Source organism: Phocoena phocoena, chromosome 2 (assembly GCF_963924675.1).
Source record: "Phocoena phocoena chromosome 2, mPhoPho1.1, whole genome shotgun sequence".
Taxonomy (NCBI): domain Eukaryota; kingdom Metazoa; phylum Chordata; class Mammalia; order Artiodactyla; family Phocoenidae; genus Phocoena; species Phocoena phocoena.
Genome location: NC_089220.1, coordinates 106,233,560 through 106,247,297, shown reverse-complemented (window position 1 = coordinate 106,247,297; position 13,738 = coordinate 106,233,560). Strand labels below are relative to the sequence as shown.

Here is a 13,738-nt window from a genome sequence, read left to right as displayed (position 1 = left end):
ACACCAAGGGGGGAAAGCAGCGACGGGTGGGGTTGGTGGTGTGATGAATTGGGAGATTGGGATTGACATGTATACACTAATGTGTATAAAATGGATGACTAATAAAAGCGTGCTGTATAAAAAAATAAAATAAAATTCAAAAGAAAAAAACCACCAAACATAGCTTTTTCTCCTTTCATAGATTTATTCTCTATAGCTAGCTAACATAATTTATTTTTGTATTTAGTATGTTCAGATATCATATACCATAGTATCTTTATTAAATTCTTCCTAATATTTTCTAACTTTTCATGTGAAATAATATTGATATGTGGGATATTATATAGATTACAGTATCTTTGCATATGTATACACATTATTATTTGTAAAAATAAAAGCATGTGTACATGTAAAAAAATTAATGATAATGATAAGGATGGGTATCATTATCAAAATCAACTGACGGGTGAAAAACTGGGAAAAAAATTGACACTTCTAAAACCAGCAAGGGATTCTTACCTAGAACATATAAGAAAGTTCTACAGTCAATCAGAAAAAGACAGAGAACCCAGTAGAAAAATGGGCAAAGGCTATGAATATGTGACTCACACAAGAAAATCCACTAGCTTTGCTCAACCCCACTAGTTATTAGATAAATGCTCAATCCCACTAGTTGTTAGATAAATGCTCAATCTCACTAGCTAACAGATAAATGAAAATTAAAACAATAGAAAGAGGACTTCCTTGGTGGCGCAGTGGTTAAGAATCCACATGCCAATGCAGGAAACATGGGTTCGAGCCCTGCTCTGGTAAGATCCCACAGGCCGCGGAGCAACTAAGCCCGTGCACCACAACTACTGAGCCTGCGCTCTAGAGCCCACGAGCCACAAGTACTGAGCCCACGCACCACAACTACTGAAGCCCACACACCTAGAGCCCATGCTACACAACAAGAGAAGCCACCGCAATGAGAAGCCCGCACACCGCAAGGAAGATTAGCCCCCGCTCGCCACTAGAGAAAGCCCGCACGCAGCAAAAAAAGACCCAATGCAGCCAAAAATAAATGAATAAATTTAAAATAATAATTGGTGTTTTCAGAACAACAAAAAATGTGAGTGCTTATTGCATATTGCATACTATGCTTAAGATGTTTATACCCGTTAGCTCATTCACAACTCTATAAAAGAGACCATTATGCTCCATTTTATTGATTAGGAAACTGAAGCTTAGAGAAGTTAAGTTCTTGCCCAAGGTCACAAAGCTTCTACAAACTCAAATCTTCTGATTCCGTAGCCCAACTATGTATTAGATACCATGCCACAGCCTTCATTTTCTTATAATCCTCACAAGTTTTCTCCATGAGATAGGCTTATTATCTTCTTACAAATGTGGAAAGTGAGGCTCAGAGCACGTAGATGACAGGTCCAACCTCTCTCAGCCAGTAAGTGGTAGAGTGCGATGCAGACCCCAAGTCTGTGCTCTTCTCACAATACACACCTGCACATCTCTGCTACTGCTCAGATGACCCTTCAGGCGACCAGTTCAAATTGTACCTATAGATCAAAAGAATCTGAAGAGATGTCTTAACCTACTGCAGTGTATGGACCTTGTTTGGAGCCCATTTCAAACAAATGGATAGTAAAACCACCAAGAAGACAATAAGAAGAATGAGATACTGAGAAACTATTATTGGTTTTTGTGAGTGATGGTAACATCATGATTACCTTTTAAAGAAGGGAGTCCTGGGGGAGGGGGCGGGAACTATGTATGCACACACAACATGGATAAATCTCAAGAGGATTAGGCTAAGTAAAAGCCACCACACATAAAAGACACATATCGTATGACTCCATAGGTAAAATCCTAAAAAAGTTTAATAATCTATAGTGACAGAAAACAGCTCACTGGTTCTCGGGGTGTTTGGAGTGGGTCGGTACTACAGCCTGAGGGATTAAAAAGGGGCACAAGAAATCTTTGGGGCTATCAGAAATGTTCTTTATCTTGATTGTGATGATGGTTTCATGGATATACACATAGGTCAAAACTCCAAATTAAGACATTTTAAATATGTATTGTTTACTGTATGCCAAGTATATCTCAATAAAGCTGCTGAAAAATTTAAAAATTATTTTAAAAAAAGAAGTCCTTTTTAAAAGCAAAATACGTACAGGTAAAATAATACCATTGTTCTCGAAGTGTGGTCCCTGGATCTGCAGCGTCAGTATCACCTGGAAACTTGTTAGAAATAAAAATTCTCAACCCCACCCTAGAACTGCTGAATCAGAAACTCTGGGGGTGGGGCTCAGCAATCTGTTTTAACAAGTCTCCCAGGGGACTCTGATGCTCGCTCAAGTTTGACAACCACTTAAATAATGTGATGTCTTGGATTTATCTCAAAATAACCCGGGGAAGGGGGTGATGGGTTGGTGGGGGTAGAGATGAAACAAAGTGGGTCATGAGTTGATCATTGTTGGAGCTGGGTGATAGCTACGTGGGGACTCATTATAACTACACTCCCTACCTTTTTTCTTTTCAACTCTTTTTTAAAAAAAATTTATTTACTTATTTGGTTGGACTGGGTCTTTAGTTGCGGCTCGAGGGCTCGTTAGTTGCGGCATGCATGTGGGATCTAGTTCCCTGACCAGGGATTGAACCCTGGCCCCCTGCATGGGGAGTGTGGAGTCTTAACCACTGCACCACCAGGGAAGTCCCTCTCTACTTTTATATATATTTGTAAGTTTGCCATAATAAAAAGTTTTCAAAAATCCAAAGTGTTGGGCTTCCCTGGTGGCGCAGTGGTTGAGAGTCCGCCTGCCGATGCAGGGGACACGGGTTTGTGCCCCGGTCCGGGAAGATCCCACATGCCGCGGAGTGGCTGGCCCGTGAGCCATGGCTGCTGAGCCTGTGCGTCTGGAGCCTGTGCTCCGCAACGGGAGAGGCCACAGCAGTGAGAGGCCCACGTACCGAAAAAAAAAAAAAATCCAAAGTGTTTTCCACAGTGTCTCTTCACTGCTCTCCCCTTGCTCCTCTTGGTCCCTTCTTTTCCAGCTCTCGTCCATCTGGAACATTCCCTCCGCCTGGTCTCCTTGCTCTCCTCATAAGCCTCAAGATGTTGATGTTAAAAAAAATTTTAAGACCATGCAGGAATGTGGAAAAATCCTTATGACCTACTGTTAGTTTCCAAAAACGTAGTATACAAAATACAGTATATTTACTTGGTAGTAACTTGGTAAATATTTTTTGTTGACACGGACGAGAACAAAAGTGGAACGTACAAGAATGAAGTTATTGTCAGGTGGGATGGAGTAGTGGGCAATTCTTTTCCTTTACGAATTCCCCCTAAAGAGCTTTGTATATAAAAATCACTTGGCTGAGATGTTTCCAGGTTCTAGTTCAATGTTTAAAGTTCCATTTCCAGGAACTTTAAAGGGAAGGGAGGAGGGCCAAGACAGGGGTAGGGAATTAAGAGGCACAAATGTAGTAATGCATAAAATAAATAAGCTACAAGGATATATTGTACAGCACAGGGAATACTGCCAGTATTTTATAACAAATTTAAATGGAGTACTGAATTACTCTGTTATACACCTGAAACTAATATAATATTGTAACTCAATACTTCAATTAAAAAAAAATGTTCCATTTCCAGTCTTGCCTGGCATGCTTTGTGCAGCATCAGACTCTGTACTGAGGCTTCACAAGACCACCCTGTTGCTCAGCCCCCGGTGGAAGCCCACGCACCTTCTTTCACTTCCCTGCATCTCCCCTTTTGTCTGGACAATGGCTACGAGTTAGCACTCTTCCTTCTATAACTTTGCTCTCTTCCCCACTTCTTACCACTTCTCTTCTGCTGACAGCTAGTTACATGAGACCTATTATGATGGGATTTCTCTTATTCACCATCTCTGAATTGATTTCTTTCCTATGAAGTGGGCCTGTGTCAACTTGTTTGTTCTCTCAGAGGGTAGAATAAGCCCAGGGATGCTTCTTATAACAGACACATCTGTTGCCTGCACTAAAAACAAACAGCCAACTCAACAGTTACAGGCAAAGTACACTTTATAATCTTGGAGTTTAGTGTTCTTCTCAAACATCTCAAAAGAATTTTACAAATTCTCATTGGAATTAAGTACCACTTCATTTTATCATCAAGTCTCTATGATAAAAATGGAATGACTGAGGTATTGGAGGGATTTTCCCTTCCCATGCCCCCCAGTGGAAACCGAATTTGAAGAGCGAGCCCAAGTTTTTGAGTTTTCATTTTCTGATGCTTTGAACACCCTTTAAGGACTCTCTCTGTATCCTGTCATCATTTCTAACCGCCACAAAACCCTGTCGAGACGAGAAAACAGATATGTAATATCAAAGAGAAGTTTTGCATATCTGTGTTAAAAAAACTAGGATGCAGACAGAAGTAACCTAGTTATAATTTATTCCACTGCAAAGTGAGCCCCAAACTCTTATTTCAAGGATAAGAGACCAGGGGAGACCAATGCAAACTGAAATGCAAGCATCTGGGGGTTGTTTGCTAGTTTGTTGTGAAAGGAACTGAAAGGAGGGATAAGCTCATGCATTCCTGCAATTGCACGGAACTAGAGCATCCAAGCAAGCGGAAATTGGCAGCTTATTGCAATAGTACGTGGCATCTCTGAGCTCAGGAACACCTCCCAGCCCCAAGAGTCCAGTGATTGGGCATTTCCTGCGGCAGAGTGGTTCTGAGTCTACTGATTTAGAAAGCATCACTGCTTCAGTAGGGAGGTTGGCTTGTTATGACAAAAACTACATTCTTTGAGAGGCCAATGTGTAGAATTGCGGGGGACAGTGTTACTTGGAAATCACTCATTCTTTTCTTAGGGTTCACGGAATTTGGTGTGATTGCTCAAACCAGGGGGGCTGGTGGGGTTGCCCAAACTAGGAACTATGGGGTGACATAGTCCCCCTTCAGCCAATCAAGACCTTTCTACAGCAGAGAACTACATTTACATAGTGCTTGTTATGAGCCACTGCGCTAAGTTCTTCACGTGCCTAGCTCGTTATATTTATTCCTCCCCTCTCCTCTTTGCAGTATACTTCCTCTATGGCTTTCATCTCTTTAAAAGGTAGGAAACTGAGACTCAGAGAGGTTAAGTGACTTGCTCAAGGTCACAAAGGAAGTGAGTGGTGGAGCTGAGTTGCGAAGTCCAGTTTCATATGATGCCAAAGCTCTTTCCCCTCTACTATTTGGCCTCCCTAACCATTGGTGGAAGTTGTCAGAATCGATATGAAGACTATTTGCTTTAGGATGGCACCTGTGAGCTTGCTGCAATGTGGTCTGTGACCGCACTATGGTTTAAAACACAGGGTTGAGAGAGGACAGTGCTTCAGACTGAGAACAAGGAGAACAGGATCTGGACCAAACCTCTGAGGTTAGAGGAGAGTGGATCCAACCAGCAGGTGTGAAAGGATAGATGGATATGAGAAACCTTAAGCTATTATAGTCTAATGATATCTCCTAACCAGTCTTGGTGTCAGCTAACCATGGTTTTCAGAATAATTTACCTGGAAAGAGATAACACATATGGCACCAAGGTTTATTTTCACTTAAAATGCTAACTTTCCCTGTGCATAGGATTTTGATTTACTGTCATTTTTAATCAATCATGAAGAGGGCTTTATAAAAGTCCCGGTGACAAGCCATCATTCCCTACTCGACAGAAGAAGCAGTTGGAGTCTGTGGACAAGTAATTAGACCAGAGTCACAAGTTACCATGGAAACTGGTAGCAGGGGCTGGGTAAGAACTTACAGTCCCTGGTTGGAAACCAGATTTCATTTTCTTAAGTTAGTAAACCAAGACTGAGATCAAGACATCTTTCTTTTGTTTCAAGCCCACTCTCAGGAACATCTTGTGTATGTCAAGTGCTTTTGTTTTCCAAAGTACGTTCCCATATATGGTCTCATCCTACACTCACAACCCCGGGTGGGGTTAGACATCCTTATTTCAACGTTCAGATCAGAAAACTGAGGCATACACTGGGCCAGAGACTTGCTAAGGACCCAGAGCTGGTTCCTGGCAGAGCCACAAGTCTGGCCTTCTTTCCTGTGGGTCACATTGCCCTCCACCTGATCCTGTCTGAAACTGAGCACGGTAGCTAGGGTTCACACAGAGGTTATGACTCTGAGCCACAGCTGCAGAAGTGAAGAAGCAGATGTGAAGAAAGAGACAAAAGTGACTGTATTTTTTCAAAGACCTAGACTTTCACATGGGGATCAAGGGGTCCATGCACGTCTTGGCCTAGGGGTTCCCTCAGTCACCGCCCAGGCAAAGGAAACCCCTTGGTCTTTTCCTTCCTTCTTCCTTCCCTCTCCCCCACCTTCCCTCCATACGCCACCCTCCACCCCACACCGGTCAAAGCAGAGCTCATTAATATAACAAAGAACTCCGTGGTTGGGCTCATATTCTCCTTTGCTGGAGAACATATCAAATCAAAGCTCTGTGGTGTCAGGTTCTTCGTATCCCATTTGGGAAGATGGTCTGCGCAGTGAGCGGAGTGCAGGGGCCCTCAGCACCCCCTCCCCGTGGCATTCTGGGAGAAGGACACAGCCATGTCCCACGTGGAGCATTATGTGATTGCCAGAAGTGGTACACTGTGCCCCGGATCAACAAAAACAATCACAGCATCTGGAAAACTGGAGAATCCACATCTCAGAGGGCTCCGGAAACACAACGTCCCCGTTTGACACATTTGTTAGGGCGGCCATGGAAAGAGCTTGCCTGGGCCTTGGAGACAGAGAATTATCTAGTTGACAATTCAGTCTCTGCAACTCAAGCCTCGTGAACCTGTGCAAGGAAGGTATTTCTCTTTTCCAAGCCTCAGGTGCCTCATCCGTAAAGCGGCAAATGTAACACTCATCCCCACAGATTGTTGTAAGAATAAAGTGCCAAGTTCAGTGTCTGGCAAATAGCAGGCACTTAATACATGTTAGTTCACTTCCCGCCAGCCCTTTCCTTTGCCCCATCAAAAGCTGCATTCCCGGGCTTCCCTGGCGGTGTAGTGGTTGGGAGTCCGCCTGCCGATGCAGGGGACACGGGTTCGTGCTCCGGTCCGGGAAGATCCCACATGCCGCGAAGCGGCTGGGCCCGTGAGCCATGGCCGCTGAGCCTGCGCGTCCGGAGCCTGCGCTCCGCAACGGGAGAGGCCACAACAGCGAGAGGCCCGCGTACCGCAAAAAAAAAAAAAAAAAAAAAAAAAAAAAGCTTCATTTCCAATTGAGTGATACTATCTGAAAAGTTAATTCTTACCTTAAGAAATAAAAATCTCTATACTCTAACCCTTATGCCTGAAAGGCCAATGATTAGCTTGTGTAAAGGGCAAATACTGCCAGATGGCACCAGCTTTGAGAAAGGAGAGCCTGGTATTAGGTGTGCATTTCAAAGGTTTTAGGAAGTCATAAAATCTAATCCTTACACTGACGATGTCTTCCCTCAAAGCCCCAGGACAGAGTGCGCCCCTTCTGGTTATACATCAACCTTCCATCAAGCTTATAACAATCATAGTTACATGGTTATTTATGAGATTATTTGTTTTATGTTTACACACTCTGCAAGACCAAGCACTGTGCCTAGCACAGTTCCTAGCACATAGAGTATGAATGAATGAATGAAGAGTTTCCACCCACCTTATCTCGTTCCAGCCATATATCAATTCTCTCGATGCCCCAGCGGCCGGGATGACAATCTACACTTTAGAGACGACGAGGATACCGAAGTTCAGAGAGGTTGCATCACTGTCAAGGCCATCCAGTAAGTGGTGGGGCAGGCACTTCAGTCTAGACCTCCTGACACCAAATCCGGTGTTCCTTTCCTCTGCCCTTTGACTTATCAGCCTCACCCCCCAGTTGATCCAGATGGCGATATTTCAGAGAAGCTCTCCTCCCTGGGGCCTTTCATCTGGGCGTGTCATTTGTTGGCCTGGTGCCATCTTTTGAGCGCTGAAGGTCCACTTTCTACCTTAATCCATTGAGTAGTGAGCTATTTAATAGCTGACAACAGCCTCATCTGCTGATGGCAAGGCAAATCCAAACATGTTCAGTTACACAGGCCTCAGGAAGCCTCTGGCAGGGAGGGTTCTCAGAGTCGGGGTCTTAAGCTGGTGAGGTCTGTGCTGCTTGCTGGGGAGTGGGACGGGGAGGCTTGATATTCAGCTTCAATGTTTTAGAAGTTTGGTCATTCCATTCATTTCTGTGGGATTTTTTCCCCCCTCTGACACCCTAGGATTAAAAAAAAAAAATCACTCTTGTAGGTCAATTATACTTCAAACAGACAAACTCACAGAAAAAGAGATCAGATTTCTGGTTATCAGAGGTAGGGGCAGTGGGGGAATTGGATGCAGGCAGTCAAAAGGTACAAACTTCCAGTTATAAGACAAATAAATACTAGGGATGTAACGTACAACGTGATAAATACGATTAACACCGCTGGAAGTTATACAGGAAAGTTGCTGTAGCAAATCTTAAGAGTTCTCATCACAAGGGAAAACCAATTTCTTCTTTTTCTTTTATTTTGTATGTATACCAGATAATGGGTGTTCACTGAACTTACTGTGGAAATCATTTCAGGAGGTGGGTAAGTCAAATCATTATGCTGTATACCTTAAACTTATACAGTGCTATGTTATCAATCGTATCTCAATAAAACTAGAAGAAAACAACTTAAAGCACTTAGGACAATTGGGTCTCCATTTACATTCTCAATTCTCTTTTAATTGCTATCCATTCTTTACTAATTAACCGGGTCTTTGATCTAGTTATGCAGTAAACAACCCAACCCTCTCTTTTCTCTCCATCAAACCCAGTTCACAAAATTCCATTAAATCCATCCCCTTTTTAGACTTCTCTGTCTCTGGGGAATCGTTGGGGAACGCTTAGAGGTTCATGCTCGAGGAGAAATTGGACTTACTGTTTAGCCAGACAGAACAGAGTGGGAGTAACAAAATGTGTGCCCAGCCCAGTATCCCTTGAACCAGTGGTGAAATGTGGGGTGAGTGATTTCACTTCCATGGTGTGCATTTCTGAACCTGCAGTGGCTCCTCCCCAACCTCTGTGTTCCTCTAGTGCATTTCATCTTCTAAAGACCTTGATGACAAATCAGAGACGTGCGTGTTCCAAGAACCACAGTGAAATGCTCACTCACCACCCGGAGGTGCGGCTCTTGATCAAGAGTTACAGGCAGAAAAGGTCATCCTTAAGTCTACCATCCTCTGAAAGCGCTTGTAACAAGATTGTCTTTGTAACTACTTCCTTAAAAAGACTTCAAAGCCCTTTATTAACCCAAACAATAGCTGAGGATAGGGACAGCACAGTAGCACCCCTTGGAATGTGGGTGGCATGTGCTTCCTGGAGGCTTTCAGCAGACAAGCTGCTCTATCCCTCCAAAACTACCACGGACAAGCAGCTTCTCTGGTCACTGAGGCCAGCCTGAGAGTCCACTTAGGCTGAGGGTCAGCAGAGACCAGAGAGGTGTGGGCTGGTCAGGCTGCTGTGGTCAAGAGAAGAAGGCAGGCTGGTCCAGGTAACAAAACCAAAGGTCATATACCAGGGCTGGGGGTGGGCACCCTTCAGCAGACCATGTGATCCGAGCCATATCTGTAGGCAGCAGGGAGCCAAGAGAATAGGCAGGGTCACAGAGCAGGAAGGAGACAGAGCCCAGCATGGGGAGCAGGGCAGACACGTTCAGAGGACCCAGGGAAGCCAGAAGCACAAATGACAAGGGTAGTGGTGGGAACAGGGTGCGGCAGTAACAGCAGCAGGAAGACGTCGTGAGCATTGGGGGCAGCAAGTTAGTAAGACCTTTGACTTAACAACTGAACATGGACTAAATACGAAGAGGGTCAGAACCGCAAGTGTATGACTAGATGTATGCATATATTTAAAAGAATACGGACACGTGAGGAAAGCGGGCAAAATGAGCAACAGGTGATGACAATCTGCACTGAAAACAGAACTCAGACACCGATCTAAGCCAAGATGCAAAACACCTGGTACAGAGCCTTACACTGAGTAGGTCCTCAGTAAATAACGTTAAGTCCCTTTCTTTCACCGCAACCCCAGAGAAGGGACGCCCCCCTCCCAGCTTCCTAAAGAACTACTGATATTATGAACTAGTATGAGCCTTGCCTACTTACCTGTTATGAGAGCAAAGTCTAATTGCTTAGTAAAGCTGTTTAGTCTATTTATCTGTATATCTGCTTCTATTTCACATTGTATCCCCACTGTGCTATTTACCTGTTAATTTCTTGGCGTCTAAATTTCAAAGGTAAGACCTTATCAGGACCCACTGTACCGTCCACAGAAATTCGTAATTTGAATGCAGCCCTCGCCAAACCCCACCTGTGTCGTCCAGTCCCTAAAGTGTGCCCAGTCCAGGCAGGCACACGATTGGGGCCCAGAGGAGGCTCCTGCCCAAATGGCATTGTACTACGGGGGCTTCTCGGTAAGGGCAATGACAGACCAAGGGCGTGGCCACTGAAGCGAGTCCCTAGACGCACCCCCTCCCGACCGGGCCAAGGCAGGCGGATCTCCCCCACGCCTGCACGCGGCTCCCACGGAGAAGTGGGTTCCCAGGTCAGCCCCGGCTCCGGGGAGCGCCCGAGCCGCTGTCCCGCGGAGAGCTGCTGAAGTCAGGGTTACAACTCACCTTGGAACTGGGGCGCCAGACCTCCCGTAGGCAGGGCGTTCTCCCGCCACCCTCCACCCGGTGACATCATGTGTTTAGGACTGAGTCTCTCCATAAAAGCAGCCCGCGGGGAGCCAGGAGCCCAAAGAACTGACGTGCTCGCCCTTGGCGCCCCGGCTGCACGCACGAGCCTGGTGCGCGCCCCGCCGGCCCCAGCGCCGGAGCCAGAGAGAGAGAAGCCCAGCTGCCGGCAGCCCGCGCCCGCCTCCTGTCCGCAGCAGCCGCCAGAAGATGCCCCTCCGCAGCCTGCACGCGGCTGCCGTCCTCCTACTCGTGGTCTTAAAGGAACAGCCTTCTAACCCAACCCCACACAACGGTAAAGTTTCTTCTTTCCTGACAATCCCGAGCGATCAGCCACACCTGGGCAGAAGGATTTCCACGGGGCTCGTTAATGATGAAAATCATTTGGGGGGAGCGGGGAAGGACCTGCATGGTCTCAAAATAGCACATATTTACAAAGGATGCTTCGTTTTCCTGTGGAATGCAGGATCGGCTCCGGTTGCCAGGGCGCACGTCGTCTTCGCATTAAAATATGTTTGTGTGTTCTCGGAGCACTCCCGCTCTGGAGAGGTGGTTTGGGAATTTGCTAACCGGGGAGGAGAAACAGAACCGGGATTTCAAATATTGTGCCTCGATCCACGTGCACATGGTGGAGTGACCGGGGTGTTCTGGGCAGCCTCTTTACCAGGGAGGGTTTGCTCAGTGGTGGGTGCTTTTCTTTGGAGGAGAGGCTCTTTACCACTGTTTCACCTCCAAGTCAAAGGAATGATGCATCCCATCCTTAATCATTATTTTTCTCCAGAAGGGCTCTACTTCTGGTACGCGTGTGTGTGTACGTGCCCTCAGACGAGCATACACAGCTTATTTCTGAGTGTAATTAGGGCTTTGAACCCTGAAGGGCTGGAGGCTGGTGGTGCCCAGCCAGTAGCAGAAGGAGATGGAGGGGCCTCATCTGTAGGCTCAGGTCTGGGCAGTGAGTTGCAGAGAGCAGCCAAGGTCAGGGCTTTTGCCTGCCTCTCCACAGCTGGGTGAGCGCTTTTCTGGGGGAGTAGATGGTGACTTATGGAAACTTCCCGAGTAACGGATGGTGGCTCCTGCCCTTGACAGTTTGTCCCAAGTTGTACGGACATTTGTAGCTGTGACCATTCCTGGACCCAGGCTTGGTTGAAACACTTATAGAAGGGCCCAAAGTGACTAGAATGGCTGACAATCCATCCTCCCTGGCTGGGTGGTGGCAGTGGGAAATTGGTCCTGCTCAGCGGCATGAAAGCTGGAGCCCCCTCCCCTCAGAGGTCACGGTGCCCATGGGGCAGGGCAAGGGGAGGCAGGGGGAGCCTGGCTGTCAGCAGCTTTGCCATTCTTCTTAATTCAGTTCGAGTCCACTAGCTGGCATGAAATGCTGGGTAGTATCTTCCTCATCTGGTGGGGCAGAAGGTGGGTGGAAGAAAGTAGTTACCAAAAAGTGGAGATTAATTTATAAAACTGCAAACTTTGACACAGATTCCCCTGTGAAGAAAGCTGCCCTGAGACCCAAAGTTTGATTGACTTGAAAGAGCTCCAAGCTGCTCCAGGACGAGAGAGAAGCCCTTTACTGGCTCTCTTTCCTGAAAGCCTGTTACTCCCCTCACTCTGGGGGCAGCTCATCCTCCCCCCTCTGCTTCTCTGACCTCCCATACCCTCCTCTCCCCCTCACTCTTCTCCCTTCCCCCTTCTCCCAGTTGGGCTGGGGAAAGTTTTCAGTAAAAAATTTACTTTCACCCCACACTGAGGAGGCAGCCTGCTTACCCCTTGATTCTAAGAACACAGCTTTTAAAATTCTGTTATGCCTCAGGCAGGTTTCTTGGCTTTTTAATTGCCTCCAGGGACAAGGTCAAAGCAAAACTCACTGAGGTGTAAAGTGTCAGTATTAAACCCAAGGTTTCAGGGTGGAGCGGGGTTAAGCTGGGCAACAGGGTGAGAGTGTGGTCCGCCCTCCGCCTGGGGCACTTAAACTCCCAGCTGTTGGCACTGGGGAACATCAGGGTTAGGGAGGGAAGGGGCATAATAAGGTGAAGCCTTGCATCTTCCAGACATAACCTAGGAATTCTCCGCTGCTGTAGGGGAACATTTCAATGAACTCTGCAGAGCCTGCTTTGCCTGAGCCTGGTGTGGAGAGCTGGGCAGCCTTGGGCTGCGTGGACGTGGGTTCTAGCACCCAGGACAGGAAGCAGGCAGGGCCCTGAACCCCTGACCCGAATCTCTGTAAACATCATTTTCTCCGAAGGCACCCAGGACATTCTCCTTGCCCAGTATAAGCTGGGTCTGCAGGTTCTAACAGGCATCCAGCTGGGCCTCCCAAGGCTCCGGATAGAACAGATAACCTTCTTGGAAAGGGAACAGTGCTCTCAGGAAGCTACTGAGGTGTAACCGCAGGGGCCTTTGCCTGGCCTGCCTGTGGGGTCAGTTTAATTCTGTGAAGACCCTTGCCCCTAAAGCTAAAGGTGGGAAACCAGGAGGGGACATTTCCAAAAGGCAAAGGGGCACACTTCCCTTATAAAATCTTCCTGCCTTCAGTTCTGGCTCAACTGAATGAACCAGGCTGGGCCCCGACCTTCATCCAGTGAGAACCCCTGACTCAGCCCACCCTCCCCTTCATTTTACCGTGCTTCTCCTCCCCAGACTCCAGCTTCTGAGCCCCTCCAGGCACAGCCCTTTATACCCAAAGCACCAAGTCCTGAGGGCCAAGCAGGTTCGTTCAGAGAAAGGAGGGCAGGAAAGATTGCTCTGATGCTGCTGCTGTTTAAGAACAACTCCCCAGTCCTGTGTCACCGCCTGAGCCGTTATGCTCCCTGATGTACTCAACCACACTGGGCCCTGAGCCTACCAGAGTACTATGCTGATACCTCATCTGAGGATGAGGGCTGCAACAACATGGGAACCGCAGCTTAGCAAGCTTTGGGAAGAGCAGCAGAAGATGTAGGTTATTAAGGCCATGATTTGATTTTGGTGCAGGTGCAATTAAAATTTCGGGCCAAGGCAGGACTGCTCAGAGGTAGCAGATGTTTTTC

The 13,738-nt window shown here is 46.8% G+C and overlaps 1 protein-coding gene across 2 annotated transcripts in view; it reads left to right on the top strand.

The window, feature by feature from the left end:
• The first annotated feature begins 10,922 nt into the window (after nt 1-10,922).
• CA12 (carbonic anhydrase 12) overlaps nt 10,923-13,738 on the top strand; it is a 60,252-nt gene continuing 57,436 nt past the window's right edge. For both annotated transcript variants that reach the window (XM_065872571.1, XM_065872570.1), the window contains exon 1: nt 10,923-11,007. In XM_065872571.1, coding sequence (XP_065728643.1) covers nt 10,923-11,007 — 85 coding nt within the window. The remainder of the gene's footprint in view (nt 11,008-13,738) is intronic.